Below are 23,370 nucleotides of genomic sequence, written 5' to 3'. Positions count from 1 at the left end.
CGGAACCCTACTCTGAGCATGACCCGACATGCTCTTGGCCGGTTTTTATACCAGAAAACTGGATAGAGTCAAATAAATCAATTATGTTATAATACTCGTAGCAAAGATTCATCGATTTCATTGTTGGTGTAAAGTCTAAGACAAACTTCGTGCTTAGAATTTAATATTTGATAGTAAATAATTCTAATTTTAACACCCTACCTGTATGGGTGAAATGGGGATTGGAAAAATTACTGAAAGAGGGAAGGCAGCAATATATCGACTCCTACCAGACTCTTACCTTAACGGCATCTAGGGTCCTAGAAAATGTAAATTCCAAAAAAAATTTTCAGAAGGAAACTCCATAACTGGATACCAAAACTTTTTAGTATTCATTATAAATACTAAAAATACAAATATTTATACAAATAAATAAATAAAGAGAATGTCTTAAGGCGTTAATCCATCATTTGTACTCTTTTTAGGGTTCCGTAGCCAAATGGCATAAAACGGAACCCTTATAGTTTCGCCATGTCCGTCTGTCTGTCTGTCTGTCTGTCTGTCCGAGGCTTTGCTCCGTGGTCGTTAGTGCTAGAGAGCTGAAATTTGGCATGGATATATAAATCAATAAAGCCGACAAAGTCGTACAATAAAATCTAAAAATTTAATTTTGTTTAGGGTACCTCCCCTACACGTAAAGTGGGGGTGAATTTTTTTTTCGCTTCCACCCTAGAGTGTGGGGTATCGTTGGAAAGGTCTTTCAAAACTAATAGGGGTTTTCAAGAAACATTTTTTGATATTTGTAAATTTGTGCAATAAATTTTAAATAAAATAAATAAATATGTAGCCGTGACACTTCATTCGAGACTCACTAATACTTTGGACATGGTTTGAAAATATCTATATTGAATTGAATAGAAATGAATAAAAATGAGTTTTGAATATGATCGGTTGAACCATTTAAAATCTACAGCCAAGAACTGCCCTTATCCAAAATAGGTTTGCACGAGATTTAGTACTATATCATCTGTCAACAGTTTCATAGACAGACAGCGCCATCTGTATTGCATCACTGTACTTTTACACCTGTCAAATTATAACTAACACAGCAGCATTGGTGGAGGTTAATTTAATAATATAGATTACCAAATATTGTTAATTATATTAACGGTTTCAGCCCACAAATATGCTTGTAATATACGTACTTACGGTCGTGTAGGTACCAAAACTTCTTATGTTGGATGTTGAATTAAAATGATCAAATCAGAATCACTTACCACATAAAAACATTTTGGTGTAACTATTATTATGTAATTTATGAATTCACTTTGTATATAGCATGGGCTATTGCAGGTATAAATATGAAATCATATTTTGGATATACATAGAGATATTTCAACATCTAGTCTTCGAGGTGAATATGTAGGTCACATTGAATAACTTTCCCCAAAATCACGAATTATTTTCTAACCCATAGCCCAACATCACTATCTTATTCACAGTAAAAACAGTTTAATATGACCCAGATATTAACCTAACATAATATAGCTAAACGTTGGAAAATACACCCTGTATGGATAGTTTAGCGATGGTACTAAAGTTGAAATGTATGTATGTGTGTGTTTGTGTGTGTGTTGCGGTAGTGTACGCATGGTGCGCTACGCTAGACCGCTACGAGCGCTACGAGCTACGATGTGCTACGAAAAGGCTACAACCTTGCATACCGCCATGGCCATTGACAGTTATTAGGCTATTGTCATGGTTCTTATCCTAAACCTGATCGATATGACAGTCCACTGCATGGATGCACACTTCACTTCACTCACTAAAGTCCAAGGGTAGTTATAGATATTAACCATCGTTACGCAAGCGACGGGTCGCTCCGCGTTACCTCTCTGGCCATCGCGGCATCGCCGGAGGCCGCTGGTGGCGTTCACGTCGCCATGCCGGTCCGACCGGGCTCGTGCACTCCGCTACACGCGTGGGCGGGGATCGATGGCGGCCGCACGCGTGCGCCAACGACATCTGCCGAACGCCACCGATCTTACCCGAGAGTTACCGAGCGAGCGTTAGTTAATTACCCAACCTTGTATCCCGCTACGCGCTTCATAATGAAATACAACGTTGTCAACGTCACTACTGACTTGTTTTCCCAAAGTCTTATCTTAAGAACTTTCTAGTGTAAATATACGATGTTTTTAAAGATGTAATGTTGCTGCACCGCGCCATGGCTCACTGCTGACCCACTTCCCATGCACACTGACCTCCTTAGGACCAATGAGCTAGGAATAGGTAAGGATATGGTATGCATGCAAGGTTGACATATCCATAGATGCTGTGAAATAAACATGAAATGTCAATTAAAGATTGTAGAAGAAAAATGGCGAGATTTTTGTGTTTTTATGGTCATTCGTTAAAATGACTGTACATAGTACTGCAGCACACATACTTTTACAAAATAAACTCATTTCAATTCCTTCGCATTCTATGTTATAAATTTGATTATTATGATTCAGTATACGGTGCCTACTTGTTATTTTTCTATTGGTGCTTTTAATCAATTGACTCAATTAGATATCTCATTATGTCGTAAAATGGTCATATAAAGTATTCACGGCTGAGCTAAGTTCGTAGCGCTACGTCGTAGCCAAAAGCATAGGCTTCCCGGTATGTAGAGGAAATGCTTCGTGGAGGCAAAACGACATCGTGTCGTGATTATCGACGACCGGTTTAGCCTAGTGGGTAGTGACCCTGCCTACGAAGCTGATGGTCCCGGGTTCAAATCCTGGTAAGGGCATTTATTCGTGTGATGAGCATGGATATTTGTTCCTGAGTCATGGATGTTTTCTATGTATTTAAGTATTTATAAATATTTATATATGAATATATAGGTATATCGTTGTCTAAGTACCCTCAACACAAGCCTTATTGAGCTTACTGTGGGACTTAGCCAATTTGTGTAATAATGTCCTATATTATTATTTTTTTCGCTGAATGGGTTAAGCCCATTTTATTCTAGCAGATAGCTACCTCCCCTTTGTATTTTAATTTATTTATATGACTATATATAGGCTATTTTCTTAAACCTTATATATTGCGAAGTTAATGAGGTCATACTGAGTAGCTTTTATTATGGATCCAACTCCGAAAACCCAAAAGAAATGGCTGTCCCTTTGAAAACATCCACATCTGATGGTCAGCCATGTATTAAACAGCCAACAACATTTTTCGCTATTTCGTAGGCCCCATATTAAGTTGTTCAGTATGACCTATATCTTCTCGGAAAATATGGCTAACGGTTCGATTCGAACTTTAATATAGTTTTCGTTTGAAGAAACGTCACTTTTAACACTGACATATCCGATCCATGTCGTATCTAGACCTAATATCTGAAGTTTGAATCGGGCCGTAAGGGCTTAAAAAACAGCCTGTGAAGTCCTAGGAAATCGTCGTAGCAAGTGCTACAGTTCGTCGTAGGCGTCGTAGCAATCAGCTCGAGGGCTGTGGTTCCCATCGCTCGCAAAACGTTGGCGAGCTAGATGCCAAACGTGCATTTCTTGTCCGAACGAAAGCGAAGGTCTGCGTTTCAGCTTGAGCTAAAAATTTACGTATTTATACGGATGTTCTTCTCTATCGGTAATACCGGGTGTTTCCTGTAACACGAGCAAGTAATTAAACCATATATTGTACTCCGAAAACGATATATACTTTTTCATACAAATATTATTTTCAATGTATGCTGACATCAGTGTCATTAATCAATTATGTTAGTTGAAGTTAAATTCAAAAAATCATGCGATAGCTCTTGCAGAGGGATCGAGCATACATCGTCTGTGAAAATTTCAACTGTCTAGCTATCACAGTTCATGATTGGGTACGGGACCCTAAGAACCTAACTATAGTTCGTACATGTTGCGAGCGTATCGTATTGGTGCGAGCGAGAGGCACGGGCGAATGATAACATAAATATATCATTTTGACATCAAAATGAATGTTTTTTTAAATATCAAAATCTTGGCCTGAAGTTAGATTTGGCCTCCTGATCACTAAGTTCAACTTTCAGGAAGTTGAAACCAACTAGGGGCCCGATTCAGATTTAACAATTTGTTACGGTTTTGAATATTATTTTGAGACCACTTGAAGATCGCTCACGCCGATTGGTGCATGCGAAATGAAATGAGTCGTGCGTGAGATGCGTGCTAATCAGTAACTCGTTAAGTCGTATCAAATGTCAGTTCAAAACGATAATAAATTGTTACACTAGAATCTACCTCTAGGAATCGGTAACTTGATTTGTTAATGTTATGGCACAGAATAAATAATACTACTACCGTATAGAAAGGAAACTTCCTACAAAACCAAAGTTTGACAGCGATTCAGGAACAAATAATGTTGTCCCTTTTTAAGGCAATTAAATTTTTGGCAACTGTATTGTAACCTAAAAAAAGCTCTGAGACTTTTCAAATACTGCGTTCTTTGAGCCTACTGTAGCTTAAGTGGCCCATTTAATTTACCTTGTGTGTGTGTACATGTGTACGTGTGTGCGTGCGTGCTTGCGTAAGAATACGAACCGATAAAAGACTATCTTAAATTCAAAAAGGAGAAACTAATTTAATCGATTTGCAAGACCCGAGTGATTCAATAAGTGCTCCGTAAACTACGTTTTGACAGGGAGCACTAAAAATAGAGCTCCTCTTACGTGCGCCCACGCATGCAACGGCAACATCAATAAGGCAGCACGCCGCTAAGCGGGCACTCAGCCCGAGTCGGCCCAAACTCGACTCATTAGTGCCGGCGCTCAGCTAAGGGTCGGTTGCACCAATTCTCTTTGGTCGCGTGAAACCGTTAGTCACTGTTAAAACGTTCACTATATTTGAGTGAAATTTCATTGCTGATTCCCGTTGTTAAGTCCATCGATTGTGGTTAGTGCAACTGGCCCTTATTCTAGGGTTGTTTATGACACGTGACCCAGGTTCAATCTGCCTAAGAGCGTTTTCACATTGTCCGACCCGATATCGGCTGTCGAAAGGATGTAAATTGTAAAATATATGTGCTTCTTTGTGTTCATTTACTAAACCATTTAATCACGAAAAAATCACAGCAGATCACGTTGGGGGAGGGGGGTATAAGAAAACCTCACGTGTATTTTTCTATGGTGAACGAAACTAAGAAAAAATATCTAAAACATACTTTATCTCGGTTTTGTTAAACATAAATCTACACTTGGCACTTCGAAATAGCGAGTCTAAACAAGATTTACTCTATACAATACTATTTATCTTAAAATTAGGTCGAACGAAAAAAATAAATACACGTGAAGTTATGTGGGGGAGGGGGGTTCCCCAAGAACCTCACCAAATATCACCAAGGGGGAGGGGGGGTCAAAAAGTAGCCGAAAAAACCTCGCGTGATTTATGCACAAGCCCTCAGCCGTGTGAAATTATTTGTATATCCCACAACTATGGCAATCTAATCGTTATTAGACAAATATAATATACGTAGGTAATATTAATATTATACGTACCGTTTTCGAGCTAAAAGCAAAAAAAACCGGCCAAGAGCATGTCGGGCCACGCTCAGTGTAGGGTTCCGTAGTTACTCTTCCGTCACAATAAGCTAAACTGGAGCTTAAAGTATAGTAAATTGTTAACCAAGGGATGAAACGGTACCTTTCACCCGAGTTAAACAAATAGGCAAATTTGCATAATCAGTACCTAATTAAAGTAAGTCTTTTTACTATGAAGGGAATTTTTTTTGCGATAACTCAAAAACAGCTAAACTGATAATTTCTGCTATAGTTTTCATTTAATGTCTTTGTTAAGCTCTACTTCCACGATTTTTTTCATATTTTTTGGACCTATGGTTCAAAAGTTAGAGGGGGGGGACACATTTTTTTTTTCTTTTTGAGCGATTATCTCCGAATATATTCACTTTAACAAAAAATGTTTATTGAAAACCCCTATTAGTTTTGAAAGACCTTTCTAACGATACCCCACACTCTAGGGTTGAAGCGAAAAAAAAATTTCACCCCCACTTTACGTGTAGGGGAGATACCCTAAAAAAAATTAAATTTATAGATTTTATTGTACGACTTTGTCGGCTTTATTGATTTATATATCCATGCCAAATTTCAGCTTTCTAGCACTAACGACCACGGAGCAAAGCCTCGGACAGACAGACAGACAGACAGACAGACAGACAGACAGACAGACGGACATGGCGAAACTATAAGGGTTCCGTTTTATGCCATTTGGCTACGGAACCCTAAAAACTGAAGAAGAGCAAAAATGTATGCACACCTCCTGGGATGCGTAAACTCGGATTACATGCATTTAGGGCCCCATGCTTTCTGGGAATTAATTCCTTAAAACGCTTTTTAGGTTCCGGTTCCGTAGTCAACTAGGAACCCTTATAGTTTCGCCATGTCCATCTGTCTGTCTGTCTGTCTGTCGGAGGCTTTGCTCCGTGGTCGTTAGTGCTAGAAAGCTGAAATTTGGCATGGATATATAAATCAATACAGCCGACAAAGTCGTACAATAAAATATAAATTTTTTTTTTTAGCGTACCTCTCCTACACGTAAAGTGGGGGTACATTTTTTTTTACTTCAACCCTACAGTGTGGGATATCGTTGGAAAGGTCTTTCAAAATTAATAGGGGTCTTCAACAAACATTTTTGATAAAGTGAATATATTCGGATATAATCGCTCCGAAAATAAAAAAAATGTGCCCCCCCCCCTCTAACTTTTGAACCAGAGGTCAAAAAAATATGAAAAAAATCGTGGAAGTAGAGCTTAAGAAAGACATTAAATGAAAACTATAGCGGACATGATCAGTTTAGCTGTTTTTGAGTTATCGCAAAAACTTTCCCCTTTATAGTAAAAAGACGTACACCCACAGTTCATCCCTTGGTTAACAATCTACTATACTTTAAGCTCCAGTTTAGCTTATTGTAATGGAAGAATAACTAGGGAACCCTACTCTGAGCATGGCCCGACATGCTCTTTGCCGGTTTATTTTTATCTAATTTGATTGGCCTTCCTTTCCCGGACACAACATAGGAACATATACAGCAAGTAGTACTACATATACAGCAAGTAGTACTGACTACGTTACTAGTAGTAACACTTTTAACGACCATCATCTGTACCCCTAGTGTAAATTTGATCGACATCATAACGTGACGAACGCGTTTTGTATAGGATTTTGAGTTTCCAAAACGTCCCGCTTGGCGCGCTCTTTCTAAATCCAATACAAAATGAGACTAAACGCAAACGCGTACGTCACGTTTCGAAATCGAATTTATTTACACTGGGGGTACGGAACTTATACCTTTACAATAAGGTTTAAAATTGTCAGAACAGTGAGGACGATGGTACTTATTTGGCGGCAGTCCAATCCAAACTCAAAGTGCAGTCTGTTTTATTCAGTAGTAACTTGAGGTATTCAGTCTTGGCCCGCGAAGTTGTACAGTCAGCAATAAAACTACATAGCGAAGCGGCTTAGGTGGTCAAAATGATCTGCACACGATTTTAATCCCTTAACAGTAGAGTTGAGCTACGTATAGTTTGAACGTCTTGCCCGCTTAGAAACTTTTGCTGCTGGTTGTACCTATTGGATTTCTTGAAGGCGTTTTTGTGAATATAACCACAAAAGTAGACCTCAAGTAGTGGCAGTAGTCGTTACAGGGTTTATAACCCGAAGTTCGCCAATTGCGGGCATTTTTCTCTGTCACTCTAATTACGTCTTAGTGAGAGTAAGAGAGAAAGGTCCCCGCAATTTGCGAATTTCGGTTTACGCGGTAGGCCCCCTGTTCTTATGGACCTAGTATCCTGAATAGTTTAACTAGAGGCACTGAATTTTTTTCTCGCGATTAATTTTATATGAATATACATATGTAGTTTGCTGCTCGGACCAGAAAGCGATGGTACAGTCACCGACTTGAATTTTGACCCATTTAGGGTTTACTTTAGATTGGATTGCCCCATAACGCGCTATGCCGATGGACCTCCTGAAGACCTGATGGCCTACCGCAAACCACGTTTGACGTGTTCCCTCACTGTCACACTTACGTACGAATTTATAGGTGCGACAGAGAGGCAACACGTCGAACGTGATTCGCGGTAGGGCCTCTGATCATCCTTAGCGATGAGGCCATCGAGTGGCTGTTGGCTGATTGGACTCAATCTGCATTTATAACTGTTTGTTTTCTGTTTATTATAATATTTATAATATGTCATACAATTAAACTTTACATTGGACATTTCATACCGTTAGTTTCGACAAAGAAATTATCTTGAACCCCAAAATAAATAATCCCAATTACGCCTAGTTTCTACTCTGAATTGAAAGTTGGTAGACGGTTTATTTCTGAAAATTGGAAAAAAACTGTTTAAATTACCTTTGTTATTTAGGTACTTACCCGGAACATAAACAATTGACTGATGCTTCCAATCATAACCCTTCCAATAAGTTTTGTCGTAGTCGGGTAAAAAGTTATAGGTAAAGAAATAGCCGGATACGCACGATCGGCTTTGCGCCTGTAATCTCATTCGCGGCAAATCTGTTTATGAGAAGCCGTACTAATTAAAACCTTGATAAAGGCTGCGTGGTTGATAAATAGAGAGGAAAGTAATCCGATTACTAATTAATAATTGTGTATCTAATATAAAATTAAATTTATTACCTTGATAGCTTACTTCGGAACACAATCGCTTGCATGTGATATTAAGTATCTTTTTTCCATGATATTACTTTAGTTTAAGACAATTCTTTTATAAATTTTAGTACTATAATAATAATACATTTTATTCAGATCAAATTCAGATGCTGAGCGTCAGCAATTTTATTATTTTTTGAACTACATGTAGTTGTAATCCAACGGTTCGAAAAACATTATCTTGCAACGAAACGAAACGCTTTTGACGTCTACTGTCAAACACCCACAGCTGCAAAACGACATCGAAAATATCATAAAAACCTGCGAAGCGGACGGTTCCGTGTCTTTCGAATATCTAAATCGCTCCTTGATTAAATAAAGACCAAATTAAAGCAATAATTAAAATAAAACAGCATTTGTAAAACCTAATAAAATGTGATCTTGTGATAGTTCTATGAGAAGTGGCAGTTTATCGCTGAACAAACATTATCGGCACGGATGGAATGTCTCTGGTTTGTGCAGAGTGAGTATAATTACATGAAAATGTTGTAGCTATTAGGTTTTTTACTTTGTCACCGTGTGATTGTAAACATAGTGCGTGTAGGTATGTTGTCTGTTAATAGATAGATGGTTTAGTGTCGCGAGCGTCGTGTTTGTATCCACCGCCTACGCAAAGATTCCGACGCAAGTTGAAGGGCCCGATCGTCGTACATCTATAATTAGAAACCAAATTACTAAGATCGCTGTGACATCTATTTAAGGTAATCTTCGTAATCTGAGAGTTGAAAAATATAGAGATATTGATGTAATCGAATTTGTGTAGTATCATTTTAAACTTTTCAAAACATCAAAGTTTGTTTAGACTTTCACTGTAAATATTGACTGTTATGCTACAAATAGTAGAGAATGTATACATTTTATTATATGACACATTTGTTGGCACTTGTGCAGTTAATTTATTCATGCAGTTAATTAATTTGCATTCCTTTCATTGGATTGGACTGTTGACTTATAAAGTAGAACTTGGAGACCACTGCATTTTGTTTTAAGTGATGGGTTTGACAATTCTAACAGAAGAATGAGGAAGTTAGTAAATTATTCTTAAATAATTATATTCACATTATATCGAATTTCTATTCTAAATCCAACACCCTTAACTCACCATTGGTGAATTCTAAATCTTTGAATAAACATTATACTTAACAAAGTATACTGGTCCAGGTCCATCCATGGTGGATGGTTCTGGGTTTGCATCCCGGTAAGATCATTTATTTGTGTGATAAGCACAGATATTTGTTTTTGATTAATGTGGTTTCTATGTGTGTAATTGTGTATTTGTATTTTATATAATATATCATTATATGAGTACTCACAGCACAAGCCTTCTTGTGGCTTAGTCAATTTGTGTAGGGATTTGCTATAATATTTATTTGTTTGTTTATTCATACTAATTCAAGTTTCTTTATTTGGCCAAGTAACAACAGAATGTTACATCTACCATGTCAAAATACAGGTCATTGCTAAAACTAATCATGCAATGTCGTATTAGGTATTAGGTTAGGTAGACAAAAAAAATGTCAATATCCAGAGAGGAAAATGGGGACTATGTTTGTATAATATAATCAGCTGTCCTCTTTCCTCTTAAGTTGCATATATAACATGTTTTATTCACTTCTAATCACATTATGCATTAAATGCCTATCTCCAAACTATACACTCCAGACAGTTAATTTGATTCTAATTTTAAACCACTAACCTCATTGCCCTGATTTCTGCGCTGCAAGTACAGTCAGTCGCCTAACAACTTAACAAAAAGCGATATCTCTTATATGTACAGTCAAGCCCATAAATATGTATACATTTTATTGCCTTTATAACCTTATTGCAATATATGAAGACGAATAAATGAATACATGTTTATGAACGCAACTGTATAACATATACCTTTGAATGTAAACTGTAGAGATATACAGTACCGAGTCGGTACTACCGACCAATAATATATCACCTTTGTGTGTTTTTGTAAGAATGTAAGTGTAAACAATATAGTGCTCCGAGGAATTGTTCGGATTAATCCCTGCCGCTTCTTTTCGCCATCGCCCTACGCGACAACATTTCCATCCTCACCACTTAGATGGTTGGCAGTCCTCAACTGTGCGTTTTTCCAATAACTTTCTGCCTCGCACAGCTAAACTGTGGAATGAACTGTCGCCTGCGGTATTTCCGGACCGACCGGATACGACCTTCAAACCTTCAAGAAAAGAGCGTACTCCCATCTTAAAGGCCGGCAACGCACTTACAACCCCTCTGGTGTTGCAGGTGTCCATGGGCGGCGGTAATCGCTTACCATCAGGTGATCCGTCTGCTCGTTTGCCTCCTCTACCATAAAAAAAAAAAATATATATATATAGGTTAGTTTGTAGATTGCATATTTTACTAGTCATTTTATACAAATATTTGATTAATAGTGTAATGAAATACTGCAAATTACAATAGGAGACTCAGCATATTACTAAAAAATCTATAATAAAAAAATTAAGTTGACCACACATAAAAATAAAAAACCTCTATGAAAAAACCATTACATGAGACCAATTTTTCTCATCACTCGTACAAAGGAATACTTCTGGACTACCTAAAGGAGTGACGTGGAAGTCACTCACAAACATAAAAACCTTATACCTACCAAAAAAACATGGAGGTCATATATTACTGGCCGGAACTGTTTCTCAATTTGGTAAGAAACTCCAGAGTGGCAGATTATTTTGGTGCGTTGTATCATCAGTTACTAAGATACTGACTGTACCATCCACACTGTTAACTGACAATTTCAAACCTTATTGCATTTACTTAAGGTCCATTGTCAGTCAGTTAGCGTTGTTAGTGCATAAATGCTATGATTAGCAGATTTGTTTTGTTCCAGTATGTAGTGTTAATTGCTCTAATTCTGGGGGCTATTGTGCAACTGTGTAATGTCTCCATTAATATCAATTGACTGCTTACAAACAATTACAGTAGGAAATATGGTTAGCATTATTCTGAATGATATTCTGTGATTCATGCGGCACTTTCATGTTAAGCTCTATTTTTATATCTGTCTGTATAATGTAATATTCTAAAATAACTTTGCGAGTGCCCTGCAAACCTTCCACCCGAAAGTAGAGATATAAGCTAACTAGCTGTTGCCCATAAGTACGACTTCGTCCGTGTAGGTTTATTTCCCGAAACACACTTTCAACCCCTTTTTAACCCTATCAGGGTCTGAATTTTCAAAAGCACGTAAATTATTTTTCGTACTTTCTATTTTCTCTTCCTACTAATTTCAAGTCCCTACTCAAATAGTTCCCATTACAAACTTTCAACCCGTTTTTTTTTTCAATAACACTAAAATTACAAATGAAAATGTCTTATTATGAAGTTTCAACTTATTATAAAATTTGATCCCCATACAGACTTTCCAAAAACCCTGAAATTACTTTTCTTGTATTTTAAATACCTTTTCACCAAGTTACAAGTTTCTAACTTAAAATTAAACTTGATCGCCATTCAAACTTTCATCCCCTTTTTTACCCCCTTTGGAGATGAATTTCCAAATACGCTGAAATCACTTTTAGTTTATTTTAATATAATACCTTTTCATGAAGGCTTTAAGGCATTCTCTACCAGTCAACCAATGGGTTAAACCAGAAAGAGTAAGTACTGATTTCTGTGGGACAGCCAACTTTTTTTTCGCGTTTTCGGCATTGGTCCCATAATAAAAGTTGTTCAGTGTGACCTATAAAATCACTACGCAGAGTATGAATGGTGGTTAAATTTCACCGAGTATGTATGATTAAAGTCTTATTAAAATCAAAGCGAATTTGAAATAGAGGTGGATTGTCAAAGAAAATTTTGTAGCCACAGTAAATTTACTGCTATCTTTAGACAAATGATCAAAAATTTTAGAACACCAGTCGACTTTGATCCTTATTCTTTCACTGATATGTGCGCGCGCTGTTTGTATCATACCTACTTTTACTCCGATAAGTTTTTGTGATAAGTTTGTTATTCTTGCTTTCTACCAAAACCAAGATAGCCCTAGCTCTACCAGTAAACTTAGACGGTTAGTGACATAGCCCCACACCCCACAGACCGTCAACCCCACCATAAACAACAACTGCTCACAAACTATCTGAGTTAAGTGTTAAATCTAAAGAGAGGGCTAATATGGTCGGCTCTTTATCATTTGTCACCATGCCTGTCACGTTCTAACAAATATGTAAGTGCGAAAGTGACGCATGACATGACAGGTGATAAATATGCGACCATGATACCGCTGCAGGTCAGTCAGAAGTCAGAAGAAGTTAGAGTCAGAAGCTGCAGAAGTGTCCAAAACAGTCTGAATTTATAAGATCACTCTGATCAGCTTATACGCTACTTCTGCTGCTGACTCTACTACAATAAATAACCTAATTAAATAATTATTTAACACTAAAGTGAAGTCACCTGACAAATGCATCCTCAAATTGGGTCACTTTAGATATCCAATTGACGATAATCAATAACTTCACAGAAACTTGCGAGTCATACTATTGAGTCTAACTCTAGCACAAATAGTCTATTCATCATTTAAATGCTTTGACTGACATGTGACCTATGATTCAAACCAAGTTTCACTCAGTAAGTGGATACTGTATTGTGTATTGTACCAGTTGTATGTCATTTTCGATGTCGACAGCGACAAGCTTTTAGCATTGCGCTCTTAACCGGCGTAGGTCATAGACAATTTCGTCTCACCCCAATTAGCGTCGGGAAATTGACTTGAACCATATAGATCGTGTCATTTACGAAGATGCGAGCCTTAACTCATAAATAATGGTATTAAAAGTTAGATTTGACAAATCTTCACTTCATCGTGAATGTACACGGGCGGGTACACACAGAGCGAGTATACGCGCGAGGCAACTTCCTGGCGCTCAAAACAGCCAGTGTAGACGTGCCTCGGCCGAGGCGGTGCGCGCGTTTTCCTCACCTAATGACACGAACTATACCTATATTTCAAACTACCTATGCAGACAATCTTATACCCCCAACGGTGTACACTCTATGTGATACTTATTCTTATGTAACAGCTGTAATAGACCTAAACTATACTTTTGAGATGCGCGGCCATAGGTGGTCGGGCCTCTACGATCTTCGTCCCCGCTTCACGAATCTTTAGAAATGTTGCTGTCCTTTATTTTATACAATGTGAATAATGTCACGCTTTACGCAAGAGGGCCTACGTAGACCAATTCATAACACCTCTTCTGACTGAAGCTTTTTTCAAACATTAAATACTAAACTCATGTTTTCCTTGTGACAGCGCGCGGGTATGATGGTGGTGCGGTTGAACCTGCGCGTGGCGTTGGGCGCGCTGTGCTGCGCCGTGCTCGCGCTCACGCTGTTCTGGGCGCGCTGCGGGGAGCTCAGCCGGCCGCCAGGTACAATATTTCAGGTGTTATAATCATATCACCCAAAATAATAGCGTCTTCTGTACATAGACCTCGGACCCGGACTGGGTACGTCGTTAAACTACGTCCAAAAGAAAGGTATGGGTATTGTGAATGTCATCTTGCTTTGTGTGGTAGGGCACAGCACAGCGGATGTCAGTCCAGATCTAGAGCAGAGTCCAACTGGGAAACCCTACAGAAAACCGCAGTCAAATAACATTAGACCTTACTCATAGTGTTGTGTTCCTGCCGGTGAGTAAGGTTGCCAGAGCTCAACGAGGGTGCGGAGTGTTAGGGTCGGCAACGCGAATGTAACTCCCCTGGAGTTGCAGGCGTACATAGGCTACGGAGACTGCTTATCATCAGCGGGTTCTGTGCTTCTTTGCCTCCGACGTAGTACAATAAAAACATAATCGACCGGTGCACTGCCGTTTTCCCAAGGGCTCCTATAATCTCGACCAGGAGTTTGGTCCACCATTTGGAACCTTTTCCTTTTTCTATATTTAAGCAATGAGTCCGCACGCACGTCTGAGCATGTTATTTTGTCCACAGTCGGTTCGATGCTGTCAAACGCGTTGACCGAGCGAACCGCGCGCGATGAGATCGAATGTTCGATTAACGGCGAATATTCGATCGCTTGTCGCAGGGACCAGGATGATGTGTACGTGCCGTTCAACTTCATAAGGAAATACTTCGAGGTGAGACCGCGTTGCTTTGACTTTGAATTTATCTTGATAAATAAGAAAAAAAAAATAGATTAAATCCTTTCTAAATTATTTGTTTCCACGTAATTTAAACTGGTGTGCTTTGATGTCTAAATTGGATGACAGTTTTTCGGTTATGTGTGTTTTCGATCGGTTTCAGGATTTGTACGCTTTTTATGAATAAATAATTTATTTGTATACCTATAAGTAAAATTACTCAAAACATTTTTACGTGTTTGTCTTTTTCCTTAGATATATGGGAAAGTAACATCAGTGGATGGCGTCGAGAAATTCGAATGGTCTCACAGCTACAGCAAAATCTACCACCCGAAGAAAAAGTACGATCCGCGGGGCACCTTCGTTACCTTCGAGAACTACAACGTCGAAGTCCGAGACCGCGTCAAATGCGTGAGCGGGACGGAAGGTGTTCCCGTCTCAACGCAATGGGAGCCTAGAGGATTCTATTACCCAACGCAGATAGCTCAATTTGGCTTGTCACATTACAGCAAGAACATAACAGAGCCTGAACCAAGAATAAGGGTCTTAGATGACAGTGAGAAGTATTTAGAAAACTGGATTGTCAGTAAAGACGCGTCATTGTCAAGGGAATTTGATGATAAAGTGCGTTCAAATGTGTTGAAGTTTTCGACGACGGAGTTAGCTTCGAGCCAAGTGTGGTTGAAAGTGAATATTAGTCAGGATTTTGTGTTGAGTGTGGATGTGCTGTTGAAGCCGAATTCATCGTTAACGGTGGTGCTGCAGAATAAGGAGAGGAAAGAGACTGCTTATTTGCATTATGTTACGAATACTCAGATGATTTATGCTCAGGTGAGTGTAACTTAATCTAGTTTATTTATTTTACATACCTTTTTAAAATATTGCGCCATATGTTGGTTTTGGCGTAATACTGGTTTTTAGCTTTAGATTGCATCCTAACGTAGCCAAAAGACTGGCTTAACTACCTAATCGCAAAATAAGGCACTAGTTTTTACGAAACTGACTGCCATCTAAATTTGCAGAGTTTGGTGTTTTCTTTGAGCAGACAGCTACTGACAAATATCAAATACCTCTACTATATACCTAAAACAATTAAATAAAATAGTATTAGTACGACTACAGCTATCATACAGTCTTATTGAAATCCTTTGCCATATGTTTTATATAGGAGGAGCATATATACTACGGCATCGGCGCAGAGGCAATATGGCGGCGGCTGACGCGCGACCTCATCGTCGACATGCAAAAAGGATGGGCGCTGCTCGACCGGCCCAAGCGGAAGTCGCCACGAACCAAGTTTAAGGTAGGATTGGTCATTTTGAAGCCATTGAGCCACAAAAATGATAAAATTGTGAATTTGCACGTAGCACATTTATGATAGTTATTCTAATAGTACATTACGATACAAGTGCGAAAAATAGGAAATTCGAAACGAGTGGCGATAAATTAAAACACGACTGAGGGAGTATTTTAATTTATCGCCACTCGTTTCGAATTTCCTATTTTTCGCACTTGTATCGTAATGTACTATTATGAAATGTTTTATCTTGTCGCAGATATCCAGCATAATCCTTAGCGGCAACGGCTCGCTCGACAACATGACCATAAGCACGAGCGCACACATGGAGCAGTTCTACGCGGCGGCGTCCTGGCTGGTGCGGCGCCAGCGGGCCCGGAGCGGAGGCTGGCCCATACCCGTGCGCCGCCGAGTGGCGGCGGGGGTCACTGACCTGCGGCCGGGCTGGTGAGTGAGCGAGACAGCCTAACCATAAATCGTACACATGGAGGAGTTCTACGCGGCCGCATCCTGCCTGGTGCGGCGCCAACGGGCCCGGAGCGGAGGCTGGTCTATGCCCGTGCGGCTTCGAGGGTCACTTACCTGCCGCCTGGCTGATGAGAGATTTTTACGTTAAGTTCACCAAAACGACAAAAAATATAAACCGGCCAAGAGCATGTCGGGCCACGCTCAGTGTAGGGTTCCGTAGTTACTCTTCCGTCACAATAAGCTAAACTGGAGCTTAAAGTATAGTAAATTGTTAATCAAGGGATGAAACGGTACCTTTCACCCGAGTTAAACAAATAGGCAAATTTGCATAATCAGTACCTAATTAAAGAAGTCTTTTTACTATGAAGGGAAAACTTTTTGCGATAACTCAAAAACAGCTAAACTGATCATGTCCGCTATAGTTTTCATTTAATGTCTTTCTTAAGCTCTACTTCCACGATTTTTTTCATATTTTTACGGACCTATGGTTTAAAAGTTAGAGGGGGGGACACATTTTTTTTTCTTCCGGAGCGATTATCTCCGAATATATTCACTTTATCAAAAAATGTTTCTTGAAAACCCCTATTAGTTTCGAAAGACCTTTCCAACAATACCCCACAGTCTAGGGATGATTTGTCGGCTTTATTGATTTATATATCCATGCCAAATTTCAGCACCACGAAGCAAAGCCTCGGACAGACAGACAGACGGACATGGCGAAACTATAAGGGTTCCTAGTTGACTACGGAACCCTAAAATGCGTGACACTACCTACCTTTTTTCAAACCGTTTCGTTACATTTCAAACCCAGCTCCAAAACAGCTGCAGCTTCGTTCCAAATAACACCAGGGAGCTTAAATTCACAGGATAGGGTAGAAGTAAGTTAAGGAACACATCAAATACTTTGTTTCGTAAATCTAGCTTGAATACTTTAGATTTTATCAATACCTAAAATACGACAATTTGGCCTCTCACTCACTGATACAAACCTCTAGGGCACTTCCCGATGTCCTAGAAAGCTGAAACTTGACATGGAGTTGGGTTTACGAAAAACGGAAAAATTAAGAAATCTGAAAATGGCTCCGAATAATGACTGGTACTTTCAAGAAAACTTGAAAGAGACTGCAATGCACATTCTCTCTGTTCCTGCGGGCCACTAAATAAAAAAAGAAATACCTACTTAGAGCAGCACGTATTGGGACCCTATGAGGTAGAGAGCATTACAGCCTAAAGAATCTGGAATTTCCTGGATTTAACGGGCATCAGTAATATAGATCACTGCTTGGTCGACGTGGCACTCAAAAGGCCCGCAACACCTCAATAATAATAAATTCAAGAAAACTTACTCCAGTGCCACAAAGTGATTTTATTCAACATGACAGTCCGAATATAAATCTCAATCAACCAAAAACCAATCAATCAAAATCTCAAAATCAAAAATCGAAAATCAAATCGTTTCAAAATCTCAATCAATCAAGGTTTTGCCAACGATGGGTCTTGTATTAAATTCTAGACTGTAAATTGTTTGTTTATTCAATAAATTAAAAAAAAAAAAACAGAGGCTTCTGCCAATGTCAGCCTATTAACCCTTTAAATCTGCGTCAGACCTTATTGATAAGAATTAAGTACTATTTATGTTCGTGTCAATTGTACAGTTTAAGTTCCGAGCGGCAGCTGTGACAGAGAACTGATTGTTACCCGTCAGTCTATTTAAATCTCATTTGATCGGCGCGAGCGGAATGATGGATGACGCTATTCAACAATTAACGTGTCTAAGATGGGCGTGCCACTTTTATTTCACAGTTGCGTGGATTTATATTTACTGGCAGAAGAATTTAGAAAAACTCGAGCATTGAAAAATTTGTTACTTATCAAGTCTCGAGTCAATGTCACATTTGACAACAAATTAATTTATTTAATTAGTATTTATTTGGCTGTGGTTTGAAGTTATGAAATATCGTGTCTGCCGCTTCATTCAAGTTTTCATTTATATTGAATATAGCGATTTCTTCAAAAGTAGACCCCAATTTGTAATGTGCCCCAGTCACTCGGCCGAAATTGGGAGTTTGTTATCAAATCATATTCACCAACTATGTACAGTCACATCTGAAAATATCGGTACGAAAAATGTGCCAAAAATATGTATACACTACCTTAATGTATGGGCAATAAAGTCGTGTATACATATTTTTGGCACTTTTTTCGTACCGATATTTTCAGACGTGACCGCACCTTACTTCCTTGCCCATTAGGATGTGGGTTGGTGCTCGGAGAGGGCACACGCACGCGGCCATTGTAGGTAAAATCCTTATAGTTTCACTGAAACTTTGTTAAATATCAAAAAGCGACGCCATCTTACCGGGCACAACCTAAAATGTGACCTTTGGCTTTTGATTTATTAGATGGCGCCACTTTTTGATATTTAACACATCAGTAAAACCACCATCAGTGTAACACCTGTACAAACCATGTATGCAATAAAGAAAGAATAAAGAAAGAATAAAATAATAACGTCAAATGGCGAAATGATCAGAGTCAAATGGCGTTCTAAAAGTTTTAATCATGTGTCGAAAGATGGCAGTAAAATTACTGTGGTTACAAAGTTTTCTTGGACAACCCACCTCTATTTCATATTCTCTTTGCTGCTAATAACAATATACCATAGACATATATCTAAGGACGAGCCTTGCGGATACTAAGAATGGTGCTAGTTCTAGTCTAACGCATCTAGTTGCGACCAATCGCGTACTTGATGCGAACTCATCAACCAATCGCGTTGTGGCGTGAGACTGCGCGATTGGTTCGAATTCGTGTGCGTGACACCGCTGTACTGGCCGCATTCTTATTGCCCGTAAGGCCCGTCCTTAGATATACATGTCAATGCAATACACGGTATTGATTTATTTGAAGGTGTCAATCATATCTGAATGATATAATTAGTTGTTTTGCTGATAAACTATGAACTGACCAGGCTACTTGCGAATAAAGCTAGCCGCTTTACATTACGGTGATTTAATGGGCTATATCTCACTGCAATAAAGATTAAATATTGCTTGGTATGTAATGTGTAAGCAAAACGCACTTCGTTCACGAGGTATTCTTTTATGCCTATATGAATACACCATAATAACTTTTACAGTACATATGGTGCTACTTTACCGCACTAGTGCGGAAATTAGCATATTACGTTACTGTGTCGAACATTTAAAGGGCCATATGTACTGTAAAACGTTGTACGATACACGTGCGAATAGGTAATTCGCAACGTGTCGATTTAAAACACTGCCTTCAGTTGTGTCCTAATAGATATATTAACGAGTGGCGATAGCCACTCGTTTCGAATTTCCTATTTTTCGCACTTTACCGCACTGGTGCGATAATTAGCACATTATGTAACCATGTCGAAAATTTAAAGTGTCATATGTAGTGTAAAACGTACGATACATGTGCGAATAGGTAATTCGCACTTGTATCGTAATGTACTATAACAAAACTTTCACTCCTTTCTACTTTGTATAACTGTGTTGTTTCGTCAATAAATATTAGTTTCACATTACGTACTCGGAAAAGGGTTTTTTCTTCCTGCTAGGAGGGATCAAAGAGGCACTTTTCTTCTCTGCTAAGAGGATTCAAAATGGCACTTTTCTATTTTAGGACATGATTGTTATTTTTTTCATACATTTTTTTTAGTTTAATCAATATTTTGAAATTCGTGACAATAGTGAAATCCCTCGCCGTAAATATGTCATTTTGCTCCCTTGTGATACAATCTACTATTTTGCCGCTAGTACCAAAACATGTACATTTTTGTTGAATTTTTTGTTATATTTACACATTAAACACATATCTAGTAATGGCCGTTTTAATAATTGTATCATATTATATATTTTTAACACGCTTTTATTAGGTCGACCTGTATGTAACTATGTAATGGAATCTAAGGTAACTAATTTAACCATCTTCCAAGGATCGCAGCGTCGTGAAAATTGGCAGCTGTATGTAGTTCTGATGACAATACAATAATATGGTTAGTTAGTTAGTGCTTCTGGGCATTTTCCGCAAATCGACAACCATTGTGCCTATTTTGCGTGAAACGAGGTAGCGCTACTCTAACCACCCCAGCTCCTCCACGAAGCCTAGCAAAGTTTTCAGGTTGCTAATTGCCTCTCCTAGTGTGCACGGAGTCCCTAGGTATTTGTTCCTGTATACTTCTACCTGTTTGCAGTCTAGGAGATTATGTTTTGTTGTTTCTTCTTCTTCCATGCACGCTCTGCACATGGGGCTGTCTGTTTTACCCATATTGTGTAGGTGTTTGTTAAGTGTGTTATGTCCTGTAATTAATCCTACTATTTTACGTAGTTGATGTCTAGGTGTTTTCAGTAGTATTTTGGTGAGTTTGTGGTTCAGTTCCGGTAGAAAATCCTTGGTCTACAATACAATAATATGGTACTGTCGAACTGATCTGATGATGGAGCCTGAAGATGTGAACTGGAACTTCATGATGGAACATCGTATCATTGCTGTGTTTGGATTTGTTAGAAAAGTTTTGTAATGAACTTTGACCACGATAAGCATGTTTTTCTTGTGTTTTTTAAACTATTAATTTATTTACAAGCTTTTATTTAACTTGCCCTGTTAGTATGTATGGGACAAATATTGCAAGTTAAATTTGACCCACTTCCCGGTTTCCGATGAAGGTGAAAATTTGCATACATATGTAAGTCGGGTGACAATGCAATATTATGGTACCATCAAGCTGATCTGATGATGGTGACAGGAGGTAGCCATGGGAACTCTGTGATAAAACAACGCAACCTAATTGTGTTTGGGGTTTTTAGAATTGTCTCGATGAGTATTAGTTGCCTGTGGAAAAAAAGTACAGTCAGTGATAAAAGCTTGTACCAAAAATGAAATTTTTGCCAAAAACTTATTTTAAAACGCCGTTTGGTCATATATCCCCTTTTTCATATACTTTTATAAGCCTCAATTAATTAATTTATGTTTTCTCGTTTTCTTACAAATTCAAAAGTCAAAATGACTGACTAAGACTAAGATTAATAGCTAATTTAGGCTTGTTTATGAATAACGTAACATTTATAAAGAAATACATTCGAAACGTTTACTATTAATAAACAATAAAATAACATAATTAGACCGGCGCCGGCGCGAATAGTCTGCACATGCAATTTCACGAGATAATTATAGATCAGCAAATGTCATTCGCTGCGGTGCGAGTGCGCATCTTTTAATTTGAACCTTAACTGCTTGCGATAAGGCTGTTTTTTGCATGTCGGAACGGTGGGAACAGTTTTTTAGTTGTAAATTAGAGTTGGAATGCGAATTAACTTTGTAAGATTCTTGTCATAAATTGATTTGAAGATTGTTGTGATTGTTGCGCCATTTTCACTGAGCAAGTTTTTTTGTGTCATTTAAGTTATGAAGATTATAAGTTAAATTTGACAAAGCGTTTAACTAACGGCACAGATTATATAATAGTTCTTATGAACAGATACTTATCTGTCAAAGAAAACGCAAATACCTACCATTTTGATACCTACACAAAAATACAATGGAGTGACCTTCAACGCGTCGCTCCCCTCACCGCTTATCCACACTTAGGATTTTTTTTTTAAATAAATACCTACTTGGACAGCGGAGTGAATTAAAATAAAATCTATAATTATATAAATTATGTAGTTTAATCATTAATTAACAATAACTTTTATGAAATTTATGTTTTTTTCCTTATCTAAGTGGTCTCTTATTAAACTTGATTATGGCTGGTGTTGTTGTCGGTTTTATGTTATTTGAATGTGTCCTATGCGGGCTATTTAAAAAAATATAACTATAAAATGTGTAAACGTAGCTTGTAATTATCGTAAAAATAATAATGATATTAGAGAGCGCGACAATGTGCGTGCGTGAGCGCGTGTGGCAACCAACTGACTCGCTTTTGTACCGCCAGCGGGACGATATCCGTAGGCATCGATCCGTGCTCGCGCGGAGAGTGCCATAGGCCTGCTAACGGATAGTTGTTCGTAATTATTTATAGGAGTTTATTGCAACCATTTTTACTACTTTAACCCTAAAACATACCTTTTGATGGGACGTAACTATGGAACGCTTCCTTGACGCAAGAAAGACTAGAATAATGCCAATTTTTGTTTGGTGTTTTTGTCAATAATATGCCCCCTTGCTTCCACAGGCACTCAGCAATGAGCCAAGGACACGGTATCTCGCTCCTGGCCAGGGCGTTCCACCGCAGCGGAGACGCTGCGTATTTGCGAGCGGCCAAGAAGGCCCTTTACCTGCTCGACGTACCGAGCCACGCCGGCGGCGTTAAAGCTATGTGGATGGATAAGCATGTTTGGTAAGAGTAGTATTAACCGTAGCGGAGACGCTGCGTATCTGCGAGCGGCCAAGAAGACCCTATACCTGCTCGCCGTACCGAGCCACGCCGGCGGCGTAAAGCTATGTGGATGGATAAGCATGTCTGGTAAGAGTAGTATTAACCGCAGCGCAGACGCTTGCGTATTGTGAACGGCCAAGAAGGCCCAATACCGGATCGACGTGCCGAGCCACGCCGGCGGCGTTAAAGCTATGTGGATGGATAAGCATGTCTGGTAATAGTATTAACCGCAGCAGATACGCTGCTTATTGTGAACGGCCAAGAAGGCCCAATACCGGCTCGACGTGCCGAGCCACCGAAATACTTCATTACATAAAGTTGTGAGCGCAAAAGTAACGCAAATCACAATTTAATCGTATGTTTTATTTATTAATAATGCAAATTAAAG

General features: G+C 38.7%; 2 protein-coding genes across 5 annotated transcripts in view; one reads left to right on the top strand and one right to left on the bottom strand.

Moving 5' to 3' along the window:
- The window catches only part of LOC133521044 (uncharacterized), a 38,498-nt gene extending 36,254 nt beyond the window's left edge, over positions 1 to 2,244 (bottom strand). The window contains exon 1 of one of the 4 annotated variants that reach the window (XM_061855772.1): positions 1,836 to 2,244. In XM_061855772.1, coding sequence (XP_061711756.1) covers positions 1,836 to 1,838 — 3 coding nt within the window. In that variant the 5' untranslated portion in view covers positions 1,839 to 2,244. The other 3 variants (XM_061855770.1, XM_061855769.1, XM_061855771.1) reach the window with 3 other exon arrangements.
- A 6,164-nt stretch (positions 2,245 to 8,408) lies between these two features.
- The window catches only part of LOC133521038 (D-glucuronyl C5-epimerase), a 27,042-nt gene continuing 12,080 nt past the window's right edge, over positions 8,409 to 23,370 (top strand). The window contains exons 1-7 of the mRNA XM_061855762.1: positions 8,409 to 9,159; positions 13,981 to 14,098; positions 14,660 to 14,805; positions 15,064 to 15,639; positions 15,977 to 16,111; positions 16,365 to 16,552; positions 22,779 to 22,943. Of these exons, the coding sequence (XP_061711746.1) occupies positions 9,091 to 9,159; positions 13,981 to 14,098; positions 14,660 to 14,805; positions 15,064 to 15,639; positions 15,977 to 16,111; positions 16,365 to 16,552; positions 22,779 to 22,943 (1,397 nt within the window). The 5' untranslated portion in view covers positions 8,409 to 9,090. The remainder of the gene's footprint in view (positions 9,160 to 13,980; positions 14,099 to 14,659; positions 14,806 to 15,063; positions 15,640 to 15,976; positions 16,112 to 16,364; positions 16,553 to 22,778; positions 22,944 to 23,370) is intronic.

Source organism: Cydia pomonella, chromosome 9 (genome assembly GCF_033807575.1).
Source record: "Cydia pomonella isolate Wapato2018A chromosome 9, ilCydPomo1, whole genome shotgun sequence".
Taxonomy (NCBI): domain Eukaryota; kingdom Metazoa; phylum Arthropoda; class Insecta; order Lepidoptera; family Tortricidae; genus Cydia; species Cydia pomonella.
This window is presented reverse-complemented; position numbering and strand designations above follow the sequence as displayed.